Genomic DNA, 27,759 nt, shown 5'->3' with positions numbered 1-27,759 from the left:
AGGGAAAAAGAGGGAAAAAAAAGTGATACACAAAGATGCACAGGTTCAAAAGAGAACAGCTACAAACTGAACATAAGCAACCTGCACACAAACAATCTAGACATACACAACTGCAGACACACAGTTTAACTGTGTGTATGTATATATATATATATATATATATATATATATATATATATATACATACACACGCACACACAGACACGCACACACGCACACACACACACACACACATACATACATACATATATATATATACATATATATATATATATATATATATATATATATATATATATATATATATATAGCTGTCAGATCAAAACCCTATAAATCCATTTTTGCCATTTTTAAATGCGATTACACCATTTGTCCTTTACATTGTGTGGACATATCAACTGACGAACAGACTACATGTATATATAAATGTGTACATATAAACACTGTGACTTCAATATTAACTAACTAACTAATTAAACTATAATACACTGTTTGTTTCATGTCCCCTGACCCAGTACGAAGTCCTGCTGAAAGCCTTGATTCCGTGCCAAAAGGTTCTGTCTGTATCACATCGGGATTTTGGCCGGAGAGAGAAAACAACCTGCCGTATTTGCCCCTTATTCCTTCCAGCCGCTGATTAACGCATTATTAATTAGCTGTCACAAGTTCAAACACGTTGCCATAAACAGGCACTTTATCAGCTCGTGGTGACGGCACCAAATCCCTGAACAATTTAATGGGATTCAGAGTCATGCAGGGGCGTTTTCATCAACTTCCTGATAGGAAAAAAAAAGAAATTCCTTCCAGTTAAACATACAGCCTTGGCCATCAGCCGTTATTTAAGAAAAAACACAGATTACATCATCATAAAGAAAGAAAGACATTAGTCGATACACGACCTTAATATATGCCTGTATAAACTAGAATATTAGTCTCAATAAACACTTCTATATATTAAAATAGAACAAATTAGTCCATGAAAAACCTCAATGAACGCTCTTATATTCCAGGTGATATCAGTTCATAAAAAAACATCAATAAACACTTCTATACGCTATAATATTAAATACTGGTCCATAAAAGATCATGTTCCAATACAGTAAAATAGGTGATATCAGTCCATAAACAACCTCAATAAATGAATATATAGATAAAAATCTAAATGAATTTATAGAATATGAGATATCAGTCCATGAATGATTATCAGTGAAACTCCTATACACTGAAATAGCAGATATTAGTTTACACACGACTGAAATAAATGCACCCATTTGCTAAAATAGGAGCCATTAGTCCATAAATGACCTTAATAAACACTTCTATTTGCTAGAATAGGAGATATTAGCTTGTAAACAACCTCAATCAATGCTCCAATATGCAAGAATCTGAGATATCAGACCATAAACAACCTATATAAACATTTCTATGTTCAAGAATAGGAAATAGTCAAAAAAACAACCTCAGCTCCTATATACTAGAATAGAAAATATTAGTACATAAACAACATCAGTAAACACTCCTACACACTAGAAGGTATGAGGCTATAAACAACCTTGATAAATGTTCATACAGACTAGAACAGGAGATATTAGTCTGTAAATGACCTCAAAACATTCATATACACTAGAATAGGAGAAATTAGTCCATATTGTCCAGATACAGTCCACAAACAAAACCAAAAGTGCAATGTGTACATATTCTATCACAAAAAACACAGTTTAGAAAATGTCACCAAAGATATAAATAAAATAATAATAATAAATATAAATAAAAGGTTCTCTCTAACAAAAAAGGCAATGGTCCACATCCAGTTCTAATATTTACTGGCACCTAAATTCCAAAAGATCAAAGAGCGAATTTTTTTCCTGCAGTACACAACATCCCTAAAAAGGGCAAGAGCAAAGTATGGTTAATGTTTAGAGTTAAAGGCTGAAATCTGTATCCTTCAGTAACACTAACAGTCTGTGATCAAGGCTAAACGTTACACTAGCTCTGAGGAACCCCAGAGTGGAGCATTATGCTGTAAGACAGAGTAATTATCCTCATCTGCCTGTGCTGTGTGTTTACTGTGACAGGATCAGACAGGGTGGAGACCCAATTCCACCTCCAGAGCACATCACACCCACCAAAACACCACCAGCGCCTCACTACAGCAGCCCCACATACATCCGCTTTAATCTAACACCGAACAGACCTGTCACAATCAGGAACATTTAATTGACAATGAACCGTCATACAAATAACTAAGTTTAATGGTTTGTCTTTTCCCCCACTCATACAGTTAAATTGCCCAGCTAGTGTAGGAAAATCCAGGCTCTGCCCACAAATGTGTTCTTTCGTAGCTGTGTGGTTGGACAAACCTAACAGAACGCTTGTAAAAATGGCATTCAACCTAATGAGAAACTGTAGAACACAACACTCAATGGCTGAGATGTAAACAAAACTCAGGGACTCCTATTTCTTTACAGTGGTGGTGAATGGAACCAGGGGTCACAATGTATACAACACAAATATAGCCATTTTATTTACTATCCAAAATCACTAGTGCACTTCCGAGTTTTTATATGATTGCTGATGATGTTAAAATAGTAGAAAATGTGAAATAAACAAGTTTTATTTGGAGACTATTTTGCTTTACAACATAAAAATACATTTAAGCCAAACTTTCTCAAAACTATCAGAAAACAGCATCTCAGACATGAGGCAGCACGTTCATAATATTTTTAATGTAATAAATTTCTGTGAGGGAGCTTTTAGAGGTGGATGTCTGGTTCCTATCAGCACCACTGTGAACAATTCTGACTCAGTGAGTTTCTCTAGAACTGAGCATTTCACACCAAACCACTCTGAATGACTTTCTTTACATGTTAACCATTTAATTATGTGTCTTTGAAAAACTGGTGGAATTCCCCTTGTGAAAAGCATGGTTTCCTCAATGTTTTGACAGACAGTGTGTGTACTCCAGTTGCGGGGGATCTACCACGTGCATGAAGATGGTTGGGGAGTTTTAGAGGAAATAATAGAAATGCTGAGATGAATAGGGAGAAAATGAAGGCATTCTCATTGCACTTGATCTTTCGACCCATTGCGTTCCTGCCGGATGCAAAACATCACAGCTGCAGCCGGGGGAATACAGACAAAAGCGAACAGAGAGAGAGAGAGAGGGAGAGAGGGGAGAGTGACGGGGGAAGAAAAATGACGCCTTAAAAGTACAATGGCGAACAAAAGTCACAGAATGACACCGTCTGACAGCCGCTTCAATTCTGGAACGATGCTCCTGTCATCCACTGAAACGCAGTATTGATTTCCCTCAACATCCTGCTCCCCAGACGACAGAGGAGTTAAAAACGAGTACAGGATGAAGGAGTGCACAGAAAATGAGAGAGAGAGAGAGAGAGAGAGAGAGAGAGAGAGAGAGAGAGAGAGAGAGAGAGAAGAGAATAAAAATGAGAAAGAGAAAATGAGAGAGAAAGAAAAGAGAAAGAGAGCAAACGAGAGAGCGAAAGAAAAGAGAAAGAAAATGAGAGAGAAAGAGAGAAATAAAGGGAGAGAAAATGAGAAAGAGAAGAAAGTGACAGATGAGGAGAAGATGAAGAAAAGGAGAAAGAAAGATAGAGGGAAAGAAATTAAGAAAGAGAAAATTAGTTTGAGAGTGAGAGACAGAGAGGGAGGAAAAGTGAAAGAGAGAGAAGGGGAGCAAGACAGAGATAGAAAAGATGTAGAGAAAGATATAAAGAGAAAGGGAAAAGAGAAAATGAGCAAAAGAGAGTCGAGAGAGAGCAAGAGAAAAAAAAACATGAGAAAAAGAGAAAGAAAGAGACACACAGAGGGACAGCAAGACAAAGAAAAAACAGAGAAAGAGGAAAGGAGAGGAAAAAGAAAACCAGAGAGACGAAAAAAGCAAGAGAATAAGAGAGAGAGAAAGAAAGAGAGAGAGAGCGCGAGAGTGACAGAGAGAGCGAGAGCGAGCGAGAGAGAGCGAGAGCGAGCGAGCGAGAGAGAGAGAGAGAGAGAGAGAGAGAGAGAGAGATAAAGAAGGTGTCATCACCATCTGCCCTTGACAGTCACAGCGACCATCAAGGTTAACACAGGGGAAACAACTTATCACAAAAACTCTCTCTCTTGCTGCATCCCTTCTGTTTTTCTCTCTCTTTCTCTTTTTGCTTTTGCTCTCTCACTCTTTCATTGTGTGATTTTAATGGACTGGCCACAATGCAGCAATGGCAGTCTCTTCATCTTCTCCTCCTCCTCCTCCTCAAGGTCAGGCTGTACGAGGAGAATCGGGAATTAACCACGTCCTTTTGGGGTGAAAAATAGTCAAATGAAGGAGATGCACAGCTGAGTGAAAAATGAACGCGTCCGGAAGCCAGTGAGAGCGAGAGAGAGAAGAAGAATGGGAGCGCAGGATAATGATTTTAGTGCTGCACACAGTGGATTAAAATGGTCGAACACAGCACAGGTTCGAAATAACACTGTTCAAACCACCACAGTTATCACAGCAATAACAAAATCATGTTGTAATTTTCTGTTAATTATTTCTGACTCGTAGTTCATTTAAGCAAGCGGAGAAAATTATGTGGAAAATGCAGATTCTAAACTTTCAATCCATACCACATTGGTGCTCGTAGGTACAAGAGGAGATATTTTGTTACAGTTTACATTTGATGAAAAAATTACTGTTGTTTTTGTCTCATATTTGACATTTTTTTCGCATCAAAACAAGTGGAAAAAGGTTAGAATTCATGTTAATTAAAGTCCATCTAAATAATTACAAAAATTAAACTCTAGGGGCAACAAGACATCAGACTAATTACTGCCTATTACCTTCTATTTACTGTTAGCAATGTCAGCTTAAAGGAACAGCTCGCTCAAAAATGTTAATGACGTCAAAAATTAATTAAATTTTATATACTCCAGTTAGCATTATGCCAGTGACATCAGAGGCTATAAGCTTCCATTAACTGCCAGCCATGACAGTGAATTGTAATACGTTACTTAAAAATGTTAATATTGCTAAAAGTGAATGAAACTATATAGCCATCATGTAGCATTAAGCCAGTGATACGCTATATCATGTCTATCACTTTCTATTCATAGATAGCCACATCAGATGGAACACTTCAGTCTAAAATGCTAAGACTGAATGAAACATTGTCTCCACCAAATACCATTGTGACAGTGACACTATGCTAATTCATGGCTATTAGCTTCTATTCGTTGTTAGCCATGTTAGCGTATAGAAACACTGCAAAATGCTACTGATGCTCCAAGTGATTTAAATTGTATACCCACCAATTAGCACTATGCCAATGACATCATACTAACTCATGGCTACTAGCTTGCATTCATCTTTAGCTACCGTTAGCATGCTTGGCTGAGGTACACATTTAAAAGTAAACATATTTCCAACTTGTATAATGTACAACATCCAATGCTCATAATAACATATAAACAAATGTGGAGTGACGACTCCGCAGACAGAACTGCGCAGAGTAAGGATGCTGTCTGCTTCTGAAGCAGCTTGTCCCAGTGCAGCACAGCTACAGTGCAGGATAAACAGAGAGAGAGGTGGGGGGATAGAGAGAGAGAGAAAGAAAGAGGGAAAGAGAGAGAGAGAGAGAGAGAGAAATCCTCATATTATATTCTCTTCACACAGACACTGTACAGATATAACAACGCCTCAGCAGAGGAATCACCTGGGAACCAATTACACAGAGTGAGAGATAGGTAGAGAGAGAGAGAGACAGAGAGAGAGAGATAGGTAAAGAGAGAGAGAGAGAGAGAGAGAGAGAGAGAGAGAGAGAGAGAGAGACAGAGAGGGAAAGCACAATACCAGAGCAATACTGTACTATCACTTCAGAACATCGCTTGTTTTCAGCTAGGAAAATCCCAATCAGTGTTTCTGCCCCTCAGTCCGATCTGAGGAATTTAAAGAGATGGTATCATGGAAAAACAAGTTTTCTTTCTTTTTTAATAAAGGAGTTTGATGTAGAATGTAAACAGTATTAAGGTTTTAAAACTAAAAAACTTCAAAAGCATGAGACTGAACTATCGAGAGAAATAGAGAGAGACGGAAGAGAGAAAGGGGCAGAGAGAGGAGGAAGAACAAAAGACAGAGAGAAATGGATAGGGTGACAGACAGAGAGAGACTGTGAGAGAAAGAAGAGAAATAGACAAAAATAGAAAGAGAAGAGAGAGGGAGAGAGAGGACAGAGAGATGGAGAGAGAGGAGAAATAACAAGAGAGAGAGAAATGGAGTGAGAGAGTAAGAAATAGACAGAAAGGCAGAGGAGAAGCAGAAAGAAAGAGACAAAGGGGGAGAGAGAAACAAAAAGGAAGAAAAAGAGAGGGGAGACAGCAAGAAAGAGAAAGAGTTTAGAGAGCAGAGACTGAGCGAAAAAGGAGAGAGAGAGAGAGAGGGAGGGGAGAAGAGAGAGAGAATGAGTTAGATAGAAGGAGAGACAGAGAGACAGATAGAGGCTGAGTGGGATGACCTCATTCTTTCTCTTTTCCTCTTTATCAGGATCTGTTCATCTGCCCCTGCAGCCCTGCTCCCTCCACATTTCACTCCTAATGAAGAAATACCCTCATAAAAAGAGCAGGGGTCATTATCTCTCCCTCTATCTCCCTCTCCTTCTCTACATGTCTCTCACTCCCTTTCCCGCTCTCCCTGAGCGCGATCGAAGGGATCTTTTCCGTATTAGAGATCCGATTAGAAAGAAAACACTAAAAGATAATTGGATTTCCTCTGCTTATCTCGGTGTCCATCAGGACCTTGTGGTCACTATCATTTCTGTCTCAGAGGGCTCGACAAGATAACTCAATCTCAAACAGTGTGCATGTACTATGAGAGAGAGAGAGAGAGAGAGAGAGAGAGAGAGAGAGAGAGAGAGGCAGCCATCATCAGAAAACATTCCTCATTTTTTTTTTCCACATTTAAAACTTATACTGTGTAAACACTTCATGATGGGATCAATTACTCAAAAGGAGAAACCCCTTAAGAGCAACAGAACAGCAGCTGAAAAATGTTGTTTTACTGTATTATTATTATTATTATTATTATTATTATGTAAAGCGCTCCGAATTACAAGCACAGTATAAAGGGTGCTGTATAAATAAATAAGGCTGAACTTTGAAAGGAACCAGGACTCCAAAGGACAAACTCTGTAAGATCACAAGGAAGAATCACTGAGAGGAACCAAGTCTCATAAGGAAAATCTCTTTCAGAGCATGAGGAAGAACCACTTTGAGAAACCAAGACTCAAAAGGTTTAAAAACTCTAAAACAATGAGAAGGAACCACAATGAAACAGTGCTTGGTGAAGAACATTGTGCTTAAAGGAGAATGTTAGCATTTGGAGAAGAATGACAGTGTTTGGGTGGCGAATGTTTGTGTTTAGTGGTGATGCATGTTAGTGCTTGTGGAGAATGTTGGTGTTTGTGTTGAGATGATGGTGTCAGGCTGAGGAATAAACATGTTTGAGAATTTTTGCTGTTTGGTGGAAAATGTTGATGCTCGATAGAGCATGCTGGTGTTTGGAGGATAATCCTGGTATCTGACGGGGAGAATGCTGGTGTTTGCAGGAGAGTGCTGGTGTTTGCTAGAGAATGTTGGTGTGTGGTGTAGAATGATGGTGTTTAGGTGAATCCTTATTTAAAGCAGACCTACAATACATTCCCACATTAACAGAGGACAGCAATCTCACAGTGAACAAAAAAAGAAAGTTTTTACCATCTCAAATCCATCCAGCATGGTTGTTTGAGGGCCGTGTTGAGGGTAAAGGTTGGGAGGGAGTTTGTTTTGTAGAGGGTCTGAGGGAAAGCCTCCCCCCGGGCATGTTTCACTGGCCTGTTAGTTTTATTGTGGCAGTGCAAAATGAAACCAGTAGCTGTGATAGGAGCGACCCATCCAGAACGGAGCAAAATCAATACAGCAATATCAGCTGGGCACTTATCAGAGCCGCACTGATCTTCAGGGGTCACTCAGGAGCAACTGCAGCTAAGTGGGGGATTGGATGGTGGAGCATTTGGAAAAAATCTGATCATAGCAGTCTGGGGAAGTGGACGAGGACAGAGGAGTTCAACACAAAGGACAGCGGACTAATACAAACAAGCACAGAAAGAAAAAAATCCCCTAAGTTTTGCTCTATACTCCAAATGTAGTAAATCAGCCAAGACAGGTTTGTGGTCTGAAGTTTATTTTGTTAGCATTAGCACTAGAGCTACGTGGCTAAGGTAGCTAACAAGTAATGGAATTAGTATCAGTCAGCAATTAGTATGGTGCTAACTGCATGCCTAAATCATCACTCTTGCTTCAAACTGTGTGGAGTTGTTCAGTAATCTCTATAACACTTGCTGATGTGGTCTCTGACATTGCTTGACACAGTGTTACCTATAAACATGTACTAGAGCATGGTAGCATATCTAAAACAGTACCAGCCACATACCGACCTGAATTGTGTTCAAATCTTTGTTAGTTTTTATTTTAATCTTAATTTAAGTTTAGATTAAGTGAGTTTTAATGGTGCATTAATAGCTTTTTTATTTTCCAAAAAGAAACTTTTTTATATATATATACATATTTTGTTTCAGTTGTAGTTTTGTGTTTTCAGTCTTTTGGTCAATAATTTGCCATAATCTCAAACTAAGATACATTAGCACATCTTGGTTGCCATTACATTACTCAAAGACAGCACCATCTCTTGGTTATTTAAGATTTGATATAGAAGGAACCCACTTCTAGACCATCATTCATATACAAAACATGAAATCTAACAGGTTTTTTTTTTTTCACTCTGTAGCACTTTAGTTTTCTTTTTTGTGGACACCGTAGTTTTGATATAGTTTTCGTGAATAATAACAACCCTGTTCTTGTGTCCATTTTATCAGATATTAAAATAATTAGCGAGTGTGCACAATGAAGGAAACTTCAAACACCAAACATGTCTTAGTTCACCATGAGGGCAAAGGGAAAAACTAGAGTTTTGCCTGAACCACCGCTTTAAGGTTCTGTGTTAGGCACAGAGGTTATACACAGCATCAGTGCAGTAAAAATGATATGAGTATGACCAGGCTCATAACTGGACCTGACCGTGTCCCTGTAGCTGCGTGAAACAGGCCAAGAAAATCGGTCACATGACCTGCCAGCAATCCACGCCTAGGGGCCTCTTTTCTCACCGAGCACTGCTGTGGGAAACTTGTTAAAAATGCAGTAGAAAGAAAAGCAGTAGCACTGTTCTCTCCAACCACTGGCAATGCTCATTTATTCTACACAACACTGAACCATATTTTCCAACCTAGCATTTTATTTTAGCCCCAGCTCTCAAAAAGGCTGAGTCTGCCTGGCAGAGTTTGACTCTGGATGTAATCTAGTAGAGTAAGCTGGTCAACAACTCAGATCTAAATGGATCCCATAAAGAGCTAATAATCTGAGGGACAGAGCAAAAAAAAAGTAACTACACTGAACAAAGAAAAACATTATTTTTAAAATCCGTATCTGAGTGACTGTTCAGGTTTAATGCCATATTGTTTCATATTCCATTTGAACATCCCTGATCCAATTCCATATTTTGTGGATTTTTTGTGAAACTTAGTTAACACATTTTTCACAGGGACGTACTTAAATATGGCATTTTCTGCAAATGTTATTGCACCATTTCTATTTATTTGTTTAACATACTTGAAGAAATAAAACTAAGATGTGCCATAACCTTTACCCAGGCCACAATTTAATGTTTATTTTCCCCCCAATATGTTACATTCAGGAAAAAAAACAGTAATTTTGCTTTAAAATGTGAAATGTCAATAAGTGTGTTCTCTGTAGGTGATAAGTTGGAAGAGATGAAAAAAGAACCAGCAGTGCCACATTTATGAAAAATTATTTACCCACTGCCCTGCGATGGACTGGCGACCTGTCCAGGGTGTTTCCTGCCTTCCGCCCGATGATAGCTGGGATAGGCTCCAGCACCCCACCGCGACCCAGAAGGATAAGCGCTTTAGATGATGTGTGTGTGTGTATTTAGATTTAAATACGTGCATTTCTCTCACTGCACCACACTAAATCCAGTTAAACAGGACTAACTGTACTTTATGAAGTGCACGCTAAGTTAGGTAATTGCATTTACATTTAATTTACATTCTGCACTGATGGGTTTCAGTCTGCTCTTCTGACATCTTCCCGTCTTTAAGTGTTCACATTTTGGGTAAAAGTGGATTAAACCTTTAAACGAGAAAACAATGTTTTGTCTATTTTTGTCCACAGTACAGTTTTATTGTGCATCATCTAACATTTGGACATTTTTTTCTTTCCATGTTAGCCTAAAGTCAGCAATATTCCTGATGCTGTGTTGTCTCTGCAATGAAAGCAGGCCGCATGCCGTGAGTGACGGAGCTACAGACGCTCCGAATAAGACCAGAGGGGCCAATTAGAGCGAGAAAGGGAAGCAGAGGGAATCCCAAGAGTGCAGCCTGGGGGAGGCTACAGACAGTCCAGGGAATCTGGGCTAATGGGAATGATGAGGCACAGCATTCCGAGCTTTGGAAGGTGAGGGTGAGCAAGGTTGGTTAAAGGAATCTGCTATATCTGTACAGTACAATACAGTCAGTAATGTATAGGACTATTCTTCTTTTCTGAATGAGCTATTCCTAGGTTATAGAAGTGTGTAGTAAAACTTTGGGCGTGCCAGGGTTATTATTATTATTATTGTTATAATAATAATAATAATAATAATAATAATAATAATAACAACAACAACAATACTACTACTACTACTAATAATAGTTATAATAATTATTATTATTGTTATTATTATTATTATTATTATCATTATTATCATTATCATTATTATTATTATTATTATTATTATTATTAAAGTGCTCCTGGAGACTACATGGATAGTGTTTCTCCAGAATGTCCTGTCTTCTGTTTGGATCTTTAGATTTCTGAATGGTGGGTTCATGATTCCACTAATTGTATCCATCATGGCTGGTCATCCTCTTCCTCTTCTACCTTTAGCTATTCCAAGCATAGTTGTCTTTTCCAATAAACTGGGTCTTCTCAGAATATGTCCAAAAAAAGCTTCAGCTTGGTTATCTGAGCTTCGATTGAGCAGTGAGGCTTGATATGGTCATGGAACCATTTGGTTGTTTTCTACGTCATCCGAGGTACCGTCAAAATGTGTTCACCAAAGTTTAAATGCATCAATATTTTTCTGTCTCGCTTGTTTATTGTCCAGCTTTCACATCCATAAAAAACAGCCAATAAGACCATAAGAGTGGACAATTCTGATCTCACATCAATTCTGATCTCATGTCATTACATTTGAAGATCTTTTTAAGCTCCTTCATCCTTGTTCTGCAGAGTGCTAAACTGCTCAAAGCTAAAAGCTGCCCGCCATTTTCACATCTTCTCCATCAATGGTACAGCTAGCCTCCTTTCCTGTTGCCATAACCTCAGTCTTATTCAGGTTGCGCTGAAGTTTCAATCCTTTCAGTCTAATCTTTGACTTTCTTTTTAAGGGCCTTTAAGTCTTCCAGATTATATATTACCCATGAATCAAAAGTTTCTTCCAACATCCCTCAATCATCTTCCTCCAGTCCCCTTTCTCTCAGTATACGTTCTGTACATGAGTTGAGCAAGTATGGTGATAGTATGCAGCCTTGTCTAACTCTTTGCCAATGTGGAACCAGTCTGTTTGTCAATTTCAACACAAGATAGCAAAACAACAACACTGCAAGAGTCATATGAATAAAGAACTTAGAATGAATGTGCAATTGTGAAAACAGAAGAAAGATAAGAAATGAGCTTGTCATTGGACAGATGTATGAAAATTAACCAATGATAACCGATGACTACAGTTTGCATCACAAATCACAACATCTACTCACAGTATTTTGCTTGCCAAAAAGATAGAATACTTCACTATTATTTCATAGCATGTGTTCCTTAAAATAAAGTGATATCTTTTTATCAAATTTACATCATAATAAAATATCTCACCTTCTGCTTACCATCACAAATATGGTATGGATTGAACTAGGTTTGCTTTTTCTATTCATAACAATCTGAATTATTATCTTTTTGAGATATTTGAATAGTGCTTGTTTAAATATGTGGATTTTGGAATAGCAGAAACGCTTAAAAGGCCCAATGTTGCTGTCAGTCAAAGCAAGGAGGAAGGAGAGAAAAGCCCGTCTTTATGGTGAACAGCAGGGTACCTGAGTTAATAGTTGTGGGTGAGATGTTAACATAAAGCCTCGGGGGCCGACTTGAACCTACAAAACTAAAACATGCACTACTACATGTCTAACCCTCACACTCACTGGGTTTTGCTAATTTACTGTTTACTTTCAACACTCGACACTTTCTTTATTGTTTTGTTTCATATATCAGACCCTGACTTTGACCCTTCTGAAGCCTTCTGAAGACTGAAAGAAGAGGGATCTTTAAAATCCACAACAGATCTATAGGATTATTAAGTTCAGAGAGAGAGAGAACAGAGAGAACAGAGAGAGAGAGAGAAAAAACAGAGAGAGAGAGATTCAGAGAAAGAAAAAGAGACAGAGAGAGCAAAGAGACACAGAGAGAGAGAGAGAAGAGAAAGAGAATAGAAAGAAAATAGAAAGAAAATGGAGAAAGAGACAGATAAGAGAAAATGGTAAGAGAAAGCGCAAGAGAGAAAACAGGCAGAGAGATACAGAGAGAGAGAGAGAGATTCAGAGAAAGAAAGAGACAGAGAGAGAGAGAGAGAGAGAGAGAGAGAAGAGAAAGAGAACAGAAACAAAATAGAAAGAAAATGGAGAAAGAGACAGATAAGAGAAAATGGTAAGAGAGAGCGCAAGAGAGAAAACAGGCAGAGGGATACAGAAAGAGAGAGAGAGAGAGACAGACAGAGGTGTGTTCCTGTGGTATAAATCAGCTCTCTGGCCATGTTTGGGTTAGAGTCGTGCCAAAAGTAATCCACACAGCCTTCGTACTAGCGCTCAGCCTTCTCACACGTTTTGTTTGAAAAGAAAACATTTGTTCTGCATCAAATCGGCGGCTCGTCAGCGCTGACGGACAGCCACTGGGGCGGACACTCACACTCACAACACTTCACGCTCTGACACTGTAAAAACAATGTTAAATATCATCAACGTTTTAACAATATTCACTCAAACTCATACCGCAACCCACAGGAGCTCAGGAAGGTCAGAAAGGAGTTACACCAGGCTTTCACTCTTCTGAGAATGAAAACTAAGGATTAGTTCTAGAATTAATTAATCTATCCACTATGTATTTATTTTACAAGTAAACAATGCAACAACTTTTTTCCTCTTTAAACAGAGTGATCAACAACTAATCAATGTCATCAGAGACTAACTGACTTGCCAACTGACCACTGGTGTTGTCGACAACCAGTTAACTTTGTCAATGACTAAATGATGCTGTCAGCAACTAATCATCTTTGTGGATGACCAATCAACAGTTGACTAATCAGTTTTTTTATACAAATGAAAACTGCCATTGTCAGTGACAAAACAACTTTTTCAATGACTATTCAATATCGTCTGTGACTAATCAAATTTTTGGACTGACTAATCGGTGACCAAGTGATTTTATCAATGACTTATCAATGTTGTCAGCAACTTATCAACCTTGTTGAGGGCTAATTGGCTTTTCTAGGTCAAAGAAAATAAAAGCGGGCTAAGGATAGAGCCCTTTGGTACACCACAGAGAATATCATGCTTATTTGAGACATGTTCACCTATAGTATCAAAATATTGCCCTCAACTTAAATCAGATTAACACAGTGCCAGAAAGGAATGACCAACCAAGTTTTCAATCAACTGTGTTTATGACTAATTGACTTTATTGGTCAATAAATAATCAGCACAGTCAACTAATCAACTCTGTCGACGACTGTTGACTTTTTTGAAGACAATCAACAGCAACTAAGAAACTAATTTCACCAACAATTAATGTCAGCGACTAATTGATTTTGTCAATTATGAATCATCGTCATTGACTAACTGACTTTGCTAACAACTAATGTCACCATCAACTAATCAACTTTGTTGATTTCAGATCAATATCATCAGTGACCAACTGACTTTGTCGACAACTAACTGACATCATCAGTAACTGCCTTTGCTGACAACTAGTTGATGTTTCAAGCAACTAACTGATGATGTAAAATCAGCATCGCCAGTGATTAATGATGTCAGCAATGTCAAGACTAATAGTTATATCCCTAAACACAGTACAATAAGAGCATGAAGCAGCTTGGTCTGAGCTCAGTCGATACCTTCTATTCAGTAACGTCTCTGTTAGATTACATTACACTTGATTTTCCTAGAGTAAGTTTTCTAGATCGGTGTAATGTGTCTGCAATAAGAGTATGCTTTGTACCTCAAACTCTGCATGCTTATGAATGTCTTCGGCTCTTTGCCTGCTCAGTATAAACTCTGCTTCATTCGCCACACGCACCAGGTGGTCCTTCATAGTATGACTCAGCAGCCTGCAGAGAGAGAGAGAGAGAGAGAGAGAGAGAGAGAGAGAGAGAGAGAGAGAGAGAGAGAGAGGGAGAGAGAGACAGACAGACAGACAGACAGACAGACAAACTCAGTATAGGTTGACATCCTGTTGATGTTTCTTGTGTTATTATAGAGTCGATTTCATTCTGTAAAATCAGATTTAGTCCAATAACACGGCTGTTAGGGGCTTCAAAGTCTCATAAGTAAACTGAATCCTGTCACAGCACACCCCACGTTAAAGAGGCAGAAAATTACATTTGCCACAGTGGTTAAAGACCAGTCCCACTGAAATAGCCACTAATTGATTTGTTAATGATATGCATCTGAAAATATACTGAGAGGAAGGGGATACGAATACTAAGCCTAACCCTTGCTCTAACCTGCTCACGTTGCAACATATGAATTAGCACTCTCTTTTCCTCCTTAAATACACATATATTTGCCAGCACTGATATGGGATCAGGTTTCCTCTGTCTCATGTGGTGCTGAAGCACAGAATCACGGTCTTTATTACTTATGTACAAAATACATCTGGATTTTTTTTACAAAATCTCCTTGCTGTTGGTGTAACCAGGAACACCAAAAACTTGAATGAAACAGGACACATATTTTCAGTAGCATAATAAACATTTAATGTATCATCTGCATGACTTTGTCTCATTTTATCTTAATAATCAGACCTAGTGGATGTACAAAGAAAATAAAAGAGGCCAAGGACAGAGCCTTGTGGTACACCACAGATAATGTCATGCTTATTTGAGATATATTCACCTACAGTAACAAAATATTGGCCTGTTAAATCAGATTAACACTTTGCCATAATGGAAAGACCAACCAAGTTCCCAATCAACTTTTTTATGACTTATTGCTTTTTTGGGTCAAAAAATAACCAGCACAATCAATAATTAACCAATATGACCAATAACATCACTCAAATAAAGAGTGTATATATTATAGATACAATATACACATAACAACCGTCAAATCATGTAGAGTTGTTAAGTGATCTCAAACAGACTTACTTATGTGGTTTCTGTCATGCTAGGCTGACAAAATCAGCCTAGCATAGCTAAAAACAGCTTTCGCAGCCACCTTAAAGCTTGCATTTTGTTCTCCATTTTAACAGATAACAGCATGTCATACTGTGATTTAGCCAAGCAGTTTCCACAGTGCTGACTAGTAGGGTATAAGCTTCCATCACTTGTTAGCTACATTAGCCCTATAGCTCTAGTGCAAAAGCTAAGGAAACACACCTCAGGCACCAAACATGTCTCTGCTGATTACATTTAAGTGGAAAACTGTGAATTTGATTTCTCGCCAAATTTTCGCTTTAATGTCACATTATAGTGAGTAACGAAGGCGCTGTGATGCAGAAGCAGGCCGCCTCATGGTCCCATAATGGCTGCAGGGTTACGGAGCCGCTCTCAGCGGGTCAGGAGGCTACGGCCCGTGCAAAGTGGAAGAATAACAGGGGGAGGGCGAAGGGGGGTAACACGAGCTCGGAGTGTCGACGCTGGGCAGTGGGGGAGCGGAGGTGCCCTGGACGCTCTGCTGACCCTAACCCCCCCCCGATCACCCTAAACACCATCAATAACGCTGGCCGCGCTGCAGGGACGCACGCTTTATGGTCTTCCACTCCACAGAGGTGCCTCTCACTACACTACCTCGCTCTCCCTCTGCTCTGTTCCTCTGTCAGCTTTTTTCTCCTTTCTGGGATAATGTTACCAACCCCTACATCGCAAATCAAGTTGTTCGCACGAGAGCAGAACCCAGGCATCTGGAGCTCTGAAGAATATTAAATACTGTTCAGTACAACTCAGCAATGATAACACTATACTAGAGAGCAACAATCCCAAAATCTTTTTTACTGTACTTTATTTTTTAATGCAATAGTAAATCATTAATTTCATAGGTGTTAATATTTTCTCTATAACTTTAATTTATAAATTGCAATGATGTGCAATTTATTTGAACCCTATATTTAATTGATAATAGGTTTCTATTTTCTTTAGGTTCTTAAAAAAAATGTATGCTATTTTGAATTTGATCTAAACAGCATGTTTCAAAAAGTTAGGATGAGGCAAGAAAAAACACGTAATGCTAAAACAACACCTGGTGGTTACTTGGCAACAGGTTGGTAACATTATTGCGTATAAAAAGAGCATCCCAGAGAGAAAGAGTCTTTCAGAAGTAATGATAGGGAAGGGTTCACCACTCTGTGAAAGATTGTGCAGGCAAAAAGTGCAAGAATCATGTTTCTTAACGTCTTGCTAGAACAAGCAAGGCCTTCCCTGAAAAAGATGTTGTCTGGATGGCAGCCTTTGTTGCCCCAAAACCTGTATATATCATTTCAAGAATAAGGTTTCTCAATGTAAAATAGCAAAGAACTTGATTTCATCATCTACAGTACAAAACATCAATGAAATGAAGAGAAAAAAAGATTAAAATCTCTACGCAAATGACAACATTGAAAACCAATATCGGCTGGCCATGATCTCCGGGCCCTCAGGCTGCACTGCATTAAAAACAGACACGATTCTGTAGTTGTAATCACTGCATGATCACAGAAACACTTCCAAAAACTATTGTCTGTGAACACAGTTTGTTGCCGAATCCATAAACGCGAGTTAAAAAAGAAACCATATATAAACAGGATCCAGAAATGCTGCCACCTTCTCTGGGCCTAAGCTTATTTAAGATAGACTGAGGCAAAGTGGAAAAGTGTCTTGTGGTCTGACAAATCAAAATTTAATATTCTTTTTGGAAATCACAGACACTGCGCCCCCCGTGCTAAAGACTATCCAGCTTGTTATCAGAGCACAGTTAAAAAGCCAGTATCTGTGATGGTATGGAGGTGCATTAGTGCACATAGCATGGGTGACTTGCACATCTGTGAAGGCACCACTAATGCTGAGCAATAGATACAGGTTTTGGAGCAAAATATGCTGCCATTTTGCCGACAACATCTTTTTCAGTGGCCTTGCTTATTTCAACAAGACAATGGCAAACCATATTCTGCATGTACTACAATAGCATGGTTCTGTAGTAAACTGGCCTGCCTGCAGTCCAGACCTGTCACCCACTAAAAAAACATTTGGCGCACTAAGAAATGAAAAATATAACAAAGGAGAACTTGATCTGTTAAGCAGCTGAAATCCTATATCAAGGAAGAATGGCTAAACATTTTACTTTCAAAACTACAGCAACTTGTCTCTTAGTTCCTAAACACTTATAGTTACAAGAAAAGGTGGTGCAATACAGTGGTATGCCCCTTCCCAAGTTTTCTGGAATGTGTTGCTGGCATCAAATTGAAAATGGGCATATACTTTTCAAAAGACAAAATTTCTCAGCTTCAAAATTTGTTATGTTGTCTTTGTACTTTTTTCCCATCAAATATAGGGTTTACATGATTTGCACATCATTGCATTCTGTTTTTATTTACATTTTGCACAGCATCCCAACGTTTTTCGAAACAGTGTACATTAAGAGGAATTCAACTGTTCTTTAAATTTCTGCATAAGTAAATGGTAAGATGTAAACAAAGTCATTCAGAGTGGTTAAGGTCCATTCTAGAGCAACTGATTGAGTCAAATTTGTTCATAGTGGTCCACCCCTAAAAGCTCCCACATAAAGTCATTACATGAAATGGATATGACTACATTATCTGATGTCTGAGACAATCTTTTAAGTTAGTTTAGCAAAGATTCTGGTTTAAAACGTGTTTTTAAATCCTTTTATTGTGGAGAGCTACCTGCAAACAGATATAACATATTTTTTCAGATTTTCCACTATTTTACCATCATTCATCATCACTGAACTCAGAAGACAGCATAGGTTCACAGTTTTTTTTGGATAATAAATAAAATGGCTATTTTTGTGTTGTAGACATCGCAACCCCTGCTTTGCAGCTCTGAATGACTTTGTTTACATCTCAACAACTCAATTATACAAAACATATGGAAAAAAAAAAAGATTCTCCTTTATTCTCCTTTAACATTTTAATGATGTGGTATTTTGCATGTTGTGCAGAGGTTAATATGTCAGTGACAAATATCCAGTTTGTCAATTCAGTGGACATATATGTTCTACTTATGAAAAATCTGTCTCATTGGCTCCAGTTCATTTAGTTTCTGCATATAAAACTGTGTAAAGGATAAATTAGAGTGATGACTGAAAATGAGCAAGAAGTCTTTAAACAGGAAAACATGAGCATATAAACAGGACTTTCATCATGAGTCTGAAGATCAGAGAGAGCGAGTGACATTCATTAGCATCTGGTTGGCTCGCGTTACCATACAAACGCATTAATTAGCATGAATTAGAGCTGCTGACACTAACGCGAGAGGCCTCTCCTGAAAAGGACGAGATCTGAGAGCTCCAAACTGGAGAGGACTTCCTTTCATCCCAGTGGGATTCTGGGTAATGCGAGAGTCCAGCAGAGCAGATGCATGCAGTTCCTCCCTGACGTTTAGGGAGACCACAAAAGTCTATTTAGTCGCGAAGCAACGGCTTTGTTAGGCCAGGTTTCTCCTTCTTGTTCTTGTTCTTATCCATTTATTCTAGCCTATACGCTTCTTTCTAATATGCTTTGTGCTCGATCCTTAACATTTCACTGTATGTAATTTTTATTTACTCACATGAGCCCACACATCTGACCGTGTGTGAGTGTATGGACAGAATGAACTGCTTCTTGACTTGACTCACTCTTTGAGGAACTGATTCTCTTTCGATCTACATATGAGGCTACACTGCTGCCCAGGGCAGAGAGCAGAGTAGATAATTAAGAGGTGGCTAACACAGGGGTCAAATTTGATAGCTACCTGTCCTGGTTTACAGGTTCTGGTAGTCAGTTGCTTTTATTGACAGGTGCGGAGAGGTGTGGATTAAACTCTTACCTGCCCTCGTTTACAAGCTCAATGAAGGCTAGACCAGCATTCTTCTGGATGGAGTTCTGCCATTCCTGTAAAACATCACATTATGTCAACAATATTAACATACATATATTACATACAGCCATACAAACATAGATAAGAAATATAAAACAATGCAGCATAAAAGATGAACCAAGATTTGAATACAGAATATAATGTTACTAAACAATGTTTTTTTATTATTATTATTAGTTCTTCTGAAGCCATCAACTTACGCTCACAGACACACATGAAGAAAGAAAGAAAGAAAGAAAGAAAGAAAGAAAGAAAAACAAAGATAAAGAAAGAAATTATTAGTTCTTCTGAAGTCAACTTTACCTAACTTACACTTACACACACAATAAAAAAAAGAAGGAATGAAAGAAAGCAAGCAAGCAGGAAGAAAGGAAGGTCTGAGGTGAAAGGTCAGTGTGTATTGCACTCTCTTGCTCTCTTTTTCTCTACTGTCTGTCTGTCTCTTTCTCTCTCTCTCTCTCTCTCTATTCTCAGTTTGTGTTGAAGGTGTAGGTCCAAACAACTGAAAAACCGCAGCTCTATCAGCACAGGGAGGAAAGAATGAGTGAACCAATTTGTTTTTCTTCAGCCGAATCAAGATTTCAGCACTTTCCCTCTGAAAGTCAGTGCCATTATAACAACAACGACAACGACTTGGCTGAGCAAGAACTCTTAACCGTCCAGAAGATTCTCCAGAGACCTACAACTCAAATAAAACACATCACAGATCAGATTCTACAGATGGAGCAAAAAAGAGAGTGGTGATAAAATTTATATTTATTATTTTATTCCAGAGAGCAGAGAACTGCTGTTGAGATGATTTGAAGATGAGCTGAATCATTTCAAAATAATAATTTATTTTTAATCACCTCCTGGATGGTACAGCTGTAAACTGAGAGTCAGACAGAGGACAGAAGGATTGCATTTATCTCAGAATGCTGAAGAAAAGAGACTCAACCCAAAATAAACCAAACTCCACTATCTACTGTTTCTGCTTTCACTCATCATTACGCCACTGATACGAAGCAGATTCATCTTTTTTCTAACTAAAGCTGATAGATACTGAGTCGACTGGCTGAGAAGAAGAAAAGTGGAAGGAAAGAAAAGAGGGATAAATATGTAAAGAATGAAAGAATGTAGACCATGGCATCACAGAATGGAAAGCAATCAGAGAAAAGGAAGATAAAAGGACAAACAAGAGAAGGAAAAGGGAATTTAACAAAAGTAGTAGGAAGCAGATGAAAACCGGTACACTGAAGAAAGAGAAGATGGGTGAAAAGAAAGTAATCAGGAGACTAACAGAGGCAAGAAAGGAGACATATATGAGCAAGACAAGACTAGAAAAAGAGTGATGAGGGGAATGAATGTAAAGACAGAATAGGGATGGAGGGAAATAGATGGACAGAAGAAGGAAAGAGGTTAACGGATGGAAGAATGAAAGCAAAGACAGATAGAGTGATGAAAGTATGTGGAGGTAAAAGGATGGAGAGATGGAGGGATTAAAGGAATCAGAGGTTTGAAAAAAGAATAAGAGACAAAAAATGGAGATGGAACAATGAGGAGCGATGGAGTGATGAAATGAAGAAGAGATGGAGTGATGGAATGAAGAAGAGATGGAGTGATGGAATGAAGGAGAGACTGAGTGATGAAAGGAAGGAGAGAATGAGTGATGGAGAGATAAAGTGAAGAAGGGACGAAAGGATGGTGAGATAGGGTAAAGAAAGGAAGGACAGATGGTGTAATGGTGGAATGTGGAGATGGAGGGATGGAGGGATGGAGTGATGAGATGGAGGGATGGAGTGATGGAGTGATAGAAGGAAGGAGGGATGAAGAAATGGGGAGAGAAGGAGAGAAGAAGAGTCAGAAGGAAGGAGAGATGGAGGGATAGAGGGATGGAGGGAAGAAGAGATGGAGGGATGGAGAGATGGAGAGATAGGGAGAGAAAGAAAAGTTGAAAATAGAAGGAAGGGGATGGAGTGACAAAGGGATGGAGTGATGGAAGGAAGACGAGATGGAGGGGTGGAGTGATACAGGGGAGAAGAGATGGAGTGATGGAGAGATGGAGTGATGGCCCTGTGTGGTGAAGGGCAGCAAGTGTGAGGCTCAGTGTGGCTCTGTGTTATTGTGTTTCTCTGGTCTGAATGTAAACACAGAGGAAAGAGAGTTATAAACAGAACATCAGCTCTGCTCAGCCGGTGGGAAAAACACAGCAAACACAACGGGCTCCATTCCAATAACTACACAGTATTCAGACACTTCCAGGGAAGAAACCACAGGGAGTTAAACTGTTCCATTTAAAAGAGACTTCAGAACTGCATAGGGAATGAAGAACAGTTTATACCTTTTCAGTAAGTGCACAGAAAAGTTTATCCATCTGCAGTGCATGTCTCTCTGAAAACACTGCAGGGAATTTTAAATTAATCAACTGGAATTTGATCAGTGTGTTGGGAACATAAAGCACTACTGCTTAAGGACCCTGTGGAAACGAATATGGCATCATGCAGCACATAGCCTACAATAAGAGAATCTCTTATGTTGGTGGATGTTTCTGCCGTTTAATCTACTCTTCTCCCTTAATAACAAGATTTCTATTCGTATTTCTTGTCATTTTGATACGCAAGTTGATTCCAACCAAAACAAATCAAAATTACTATTTGGTACATCTCAAGCCTAGAACACCCTACAAAACAGATAGAAGTTGTAGTCCTTTTTTCATTTTATTTGTAAACTATTCTCACTACATGGTGTTTGCAATGTTGTTTGAACTATGACGCAGGTTAATTTCTAATGTTTTTGGTAGCTGTAGTCCATCAGGTAATAACACTAGAAAACAAATTCAGATGTTTGTACACACAGGGCCTCGCAATGCACGAAATATGAAAAATTGTTCAGTTTGGGGGTCTGCATGCCATATGTACAACCAGCAACAATGTGCCATTTTACTGTCTGCCTGCTGAAAAGAATCTTCTCAAAGAAGTCTTGGGATTCGAAAGCTGCAGTTTCCCCTGCTGTGCCTACTGCTTTGCTATCTTTAGCCTTTATTCTTTTTCAAAATTAACTGGTTAATTTAAAAATCACATATTAAATAACATTTAGACTTACCTTTAGGTTGTAAAACTAAAATAAAATAAAATTTTCCATTTTGAACCTTATCATTTCAAAATCCTTATCATACAAAAATCCTGCTGGTGTGGGTTTCCTCATGTCAGCAATGCATAAAAAGTGCTTCAAGTTGAGAATCTATTTCTACATTTCTACTAATTAATACTTAATACTTAATGTTATTTTTTGCCCTAAAGTCTATTTATAACTTTTGTATGGTTTTATGTACCAACAACAGGCATAACTAATTTTTACATGATCATTTTCTAACCTTTCTTTATCCCTTACAATTAAACAGTTTTGTTTCTTTGTTTAATGTTGTTATTGTGCCTTTAAGACTGATATATGTAAATGAGCTCTCATCTCAAAGCCTTGGATTGCACCTCATTCAGAACACAGTTTGGGCTGAAACGCTACTTAGAACTTCAGTGTAAAGGGGAGGGGCTAAACTGCTGTAGGCTAAATAGATGGATATATGTGAATGTTTGCTTTTGTGGTATTACAAAAACAGCACATTCAAAACAGGCTGTTTTTGCTATTTAGTTTGCATATACAGACTGTCTGGACTGGGGAGTGAACAATATGTTTTAAAACTTTGGATTTGGCTAATTAAAATGACAATCCGCTTCACTTACTGAGATGAGCATTTTTCTGAAATTTTTATCTTAGTGTTTTGTGCTACTAAACTTGCAATTTACATTACTGTTTCTTGCAAAAATTTCCACATCCCGTCTCGTCTCCAGGCTTTTTAATTCATTATTCTGTTTTAAAACATTAGGTTATGAAAAGGAACAAATATGTACTTTTCACCTGGTGCACAGTTGGACCACTGCTGTACCTTTGAGGGTACATTTACATTGTTGAGCCCTGATGAACGAAAAATGTACATGTACAGTGCCTTTATTTCTAACAGTGTTTAGCGACCAATGCCCAATCCAATACGCATTGAATTATTCCTATTAAACCTGAACAGGACAGACCATGCTGCTTACTGACTGCCAAATGTTGATTCTGCTTTCTAAGGTCATTGCCCACATCCTCAGTTCGACAGCTGCTGCCACACGCTGCCACCACTCAGATAAATGCGGCTTCGATGGCCGCCAAAGAGGCATCATTCTTTAATTAAAGAAAGCAATGACCCCAATCAACTAGCCTTAACGATCCGCTCTCTGATGGTTATTGGATTTCCAGTGGTCACTCTGTGCCGCACTGATACCGTTTTATGGCATCTGACCTGTCAGGAGGATACAAGCAGCCATTTGTGACCTCTCAACTTTGACCCCGACCCCTTGGCCCGACGCCGCAGTGACCGCTCGACCCGATCCATCCAGGTCATCTCCCCGAACATCGCACTTCCGAAAGAGAACAGATCGATTTCAGTAAGGAACCTAAAAACGCCTACAGACACTTAAAACCCTTTAAAAGTCTCAGTTAAGTCCAATTACCAAAATTATGCTGAAATTTAACATGTATTACTGCTGAATTACAGTTCATTGAAAAATTGTATGGAAAGTGCAGATTTTCAATCCATACCACGTGTTTGTAAGTAGAAGGGGAGATATTTTATTAGAATTTGATGTAAAGGCGTTGTGTAAATGGCAAAAACTAACCTGTCAATACAGAATGTGAACCAAATGTAAATACAACTTTAATAAAGTGAGGACATATAGCCATGAGTTATGCTAAAACAAATGCCACTTATTCAGGGACAGAAAAGCTGATCTAGGGGACCATTTCTTTAACATTTTCCAAAGCATGCTTCAAAAGCAAGATCTTCCAAGTTCTTACTGTTCTTACATTCAGAAAGTGACCCCCATAACTCACAGCACTTTCAGCGCTTCATTACAGCAGCGCTGCTTTAGAGAGATAAGTCTCTTCCACACAGGACACAGTCCATATAAACTCTGAGATGTGCTGAGATACACTGTCTCAAGCTGTTAACAAACTCAGCACTTCTTGGCACTGATTTACTGTTTATAGAGTACAGAGGTCTCTTAGGTTTGACACCAACAGAGGTCTTCCACTATCAGGCAACATTTCTGAACAATAAAGGACATATAACATTTCTAGACAACAGACAATATATAGGAGAATATTAAACATTTCTAGATAATATATAACATAAGTGGAAAATACATAAGAATATATATAATTTTCAAACATTATAGGAGAATATAAAACATTTCTTGATAAAAAATATTTACTAAGGGTGTAACGATTCATAAAATTCATAATTCAGTTTGATTCAATATGGTGGTATCTTGATTCAAGACATTTTTTGACACCGCTAAAATAAGGTGTGCCTAATGGTAATACAATTTTGTTAATATTTTCATTTTCAGTTTGTTAGAGCATTCAACTTTATAAAAACACAATATTAGCCTGATCCCTTCATGCTGGTTTCTTAGCAGCATGGAATCGCTAAAACAAAAACCACGCTTTATAACGTCCTGATCTAATTAGCCACAAGTTAATAAGTTAGCTCTGAGCAAACACAGTGGCCACAAACTAATATTTTAGACCCAAGCTAATGCACAAGTCATGAACTAAAATGCTAGCCCTGAGCAAATGCCTTAGCCAAAAGCTAATAAGTTAGCTCCTATCTAATGCACTAGTCACAAGCTAATATGCCCACATCCAAAATCTAACACACTAGGCAAGAACTATGTTAATCCAACGAAATTCAATAGCCACAAGCTAAAATATTTGCCCAAATATAACATGTTGGCCTCAATCTAATGAACTAGCCATGAGCTAATGTGTACTCCCCCATAAAACACACTAGTGCAGCAGTGCAGTCTAATATGTAATGAGGTAATTAGACAGGTTGTACTGATACAGCCTTAATATTTACCTATACGTTTCTCTACTGTACAGCGCTACATGTCTTGTATTGTGACTTGTGGTGGGTCTTGTCTGCTGTTGTAATTTTACTCTGGGATTAATAAAGTACTCTATTTATTTTGTTTTAGTGTCCTGAGTAAGGTCTAAAATAGAATATATAGAATCCTAAAATAGAATATATACATTCTTAGGAAATTTGCCAAAACTAAACATGCTTTGGTTTGTTGAAGCCTAAAAGTAGCTTTGTAACTGAAACTAAAATTGTCTGAGTTGAGAGAGGCTGGAGGAAACATCAGATCTGACTGCTCTGATCCTCAGCAGTGTGATGGTATGGTATGGTACAGGCCTGGAAACACACAAACAGCTTCTGAGTGCAGAATCCCCATTGGGGGTACACACAGAGAGAGAGAGAGAGAGAGAGAGAGAGAGAGAGGAAAAAAAAAAAAATGGACCTGCTCTGCTGCAACGCACTGATGGAGCTTTTCCACATCTGGCAACAAACAAAAGCACAATCACCCTCACAACTCACACAGAAAATACTGCTACATGGACACAAAGTGCAAATTTTACAATAACAAAGGAAATATAACTTATAAATATAACACGGATGAAACAATTAATAAACACATGCACTCAAAATAATTTAACTGTTGTATTCACTTATTTTATTTAAGCCACACATTTCTATTCAGCCGATGCAATACGATTGACTACAATTTCATTTAAGAGAATTTTCTTTGGATCAAAAATGCATTTTAATTCATTTAAAATCCGATCAAAATCCAGACTCAAATACAGATTTGAATACAATCCAAATCCATGACTCAAATCCAGATTCAAATCCAGATTTGAATACAATCCAAATCCATGACTCAAATCCAGACTAAAAGCAAATCCAAATGAAGTCTAACTCCAATCCAAATTCAAATAAAGTCCAAATCCAGACTCCAATCCAAATTCAAACACAGTCCAATCAAGACTCAAGTTCAAACCAAGTCTAATCCAAATCCAGACTCAAATTCAAACCAAGTCTAATCCAAATCCAGACTCAAATCCAATCCAAACCCAGACTCAAATCTGATCCAAAACAGCAAAGCAGTTGGTCTGACACTCTTCAGTCACCATGTAAAAAATCTGGGTGTAGCAAATTTTATATACTAAAAGCTAAATAGGTTCCCACTCCGTGATCCAAAAGTTATCAATGCTACTTAACTTTTACAAAACAAAGACATTTGTTTAGCACAAGTTTGCTCAAAAAAAAAAAACAAAAAAAAATCAAAATTGACCAAATATGTAAACTACACGCCAAAAATATGGAAGCAAGTAGTAATTAAAAAAAATGTTTTTTCTGCATTTTTATTTAATAATAATAATGACAATCTGTCTGCAACTAACTCAACACCACACATGCTTATGTCCATCTAGTTTCTCCCAAGCAGTTTGTGGTGATATAACTTTTCCTCTAGTATTCTATAGGAAATGTCTCCCCTCTCTTTGTTGATCACACTGTCCTGCAGTTTTTACTTCCTTACACATTCTTATTTTTATTTAAATAAAACATGAAATAGAACAAATGTATCGAAATGCATTATAATGCCATTTCAATTCAGAAGTCTTTTTTTGAAAGAATGATTGTCTAGTGGTAATTGATCCAGAGTAATCCAGAGTTCCTGTTTAAGTCGTTGTTTAGTCTTGTATGCTGATGACTATGTCTTTAATTATGGCTGATTGAGAAAAGCGTAATTACCACAAAAACTAAAACACCTCTGACACAACACAGACACACAATGCAATACCGCAGTCTCCCTCGCCACAGAGGGGCAGGAAAGTGGCTAAGACGTTTGGTTCCTCTCAACAAAAAATAAACAAGTCACTCGTGAGTTACCAACCCATCAGTTATAATCACAAGTATTTGTTTGTTTTTGGCCGGCTGGGGGATTGAAGTTCATTCAGAACAGAAGAAATATCCGTCAAACGTGAGAGCAGAGCTGGGCATCGTGACGAGAGGGAGAAGTTTTAAATTAAGTCTCTGCATGGAGCGTCATGTGATTTATGAAGTGTGAGTAACTACTGTACAGCTTTGATCAGGCACAAGACTCAGATTTAAATTCAATCCATATCCAGACTCTAGTCCAGTCCAAATCTAGATTCAAAATTCAATAAAAATCTAGACTCAAAATCCAATCCAAAACCTGACTCAAATCCAAATCCAGACCCAAAATCCAATCAAAATCTAGATGCAAAATCCAATCCAAACCCAAACTTAAACCCCATCTACATCCCCAAAAGTAAGTCTAAATGCATATTCAAATCTGTTTTAAATCTAGATGCAAATCCAAACTCAAAATCCAATCCAAATCCAGTTCAAACGAAAA

At 38.2% G+C, this 27,759-nt stretch overlaps 1 protein-coding gene across 2 annotated transcripts in view; it reads right to left on the bottom strand.

Annotated features, from left to right (window-relative positions):
* lrba (LPS responsive beige-like anchor protein) overlaps window positions 1-27,759 on the bottom strand; it is a 346,257-nt gene that overhangs the window by 168,105 nt on the left and 150,393 nt on the right. For both annotated transcript variants that reach the window (XM_036583833.1, XM_036583835.1), the window contains exons 34-35: window positions 19,409-19,473; window positions 14,389-14,497 (exon numbers count right to left, since the gene is read on the bottom strand). In XM_036583833.1, coding sequence (XP_036439726.1) covers window positions 14,389-14,497; window positions 19,409-19,473 — 174 coding nt within the window. The remainder of the gene's footprint in view (window positions 1-14,388; window positions 14,498-19,408; window positions 19,474-27,759) is intronic.

This window comes from Colossoma macropomum, unplaced genomic scaffold (assembly GCF_904425465.1).
Source record: "Colossoma macropomum unplaced genomic scaffold, Colossoma_macropomum, whole genome shotgun sequence".
In the NCBI taxonomy this organism is placed as follows: domain Eukaryota; kingdom Metazoa; phylum Chordata; class Actinopteri; order Characiformes; family Serrasalmidae; genus Colossoma; species Colossoma macropomum.
This window is presented reverse-complemented; position numbering and strand designations above follow the sequence as displayed.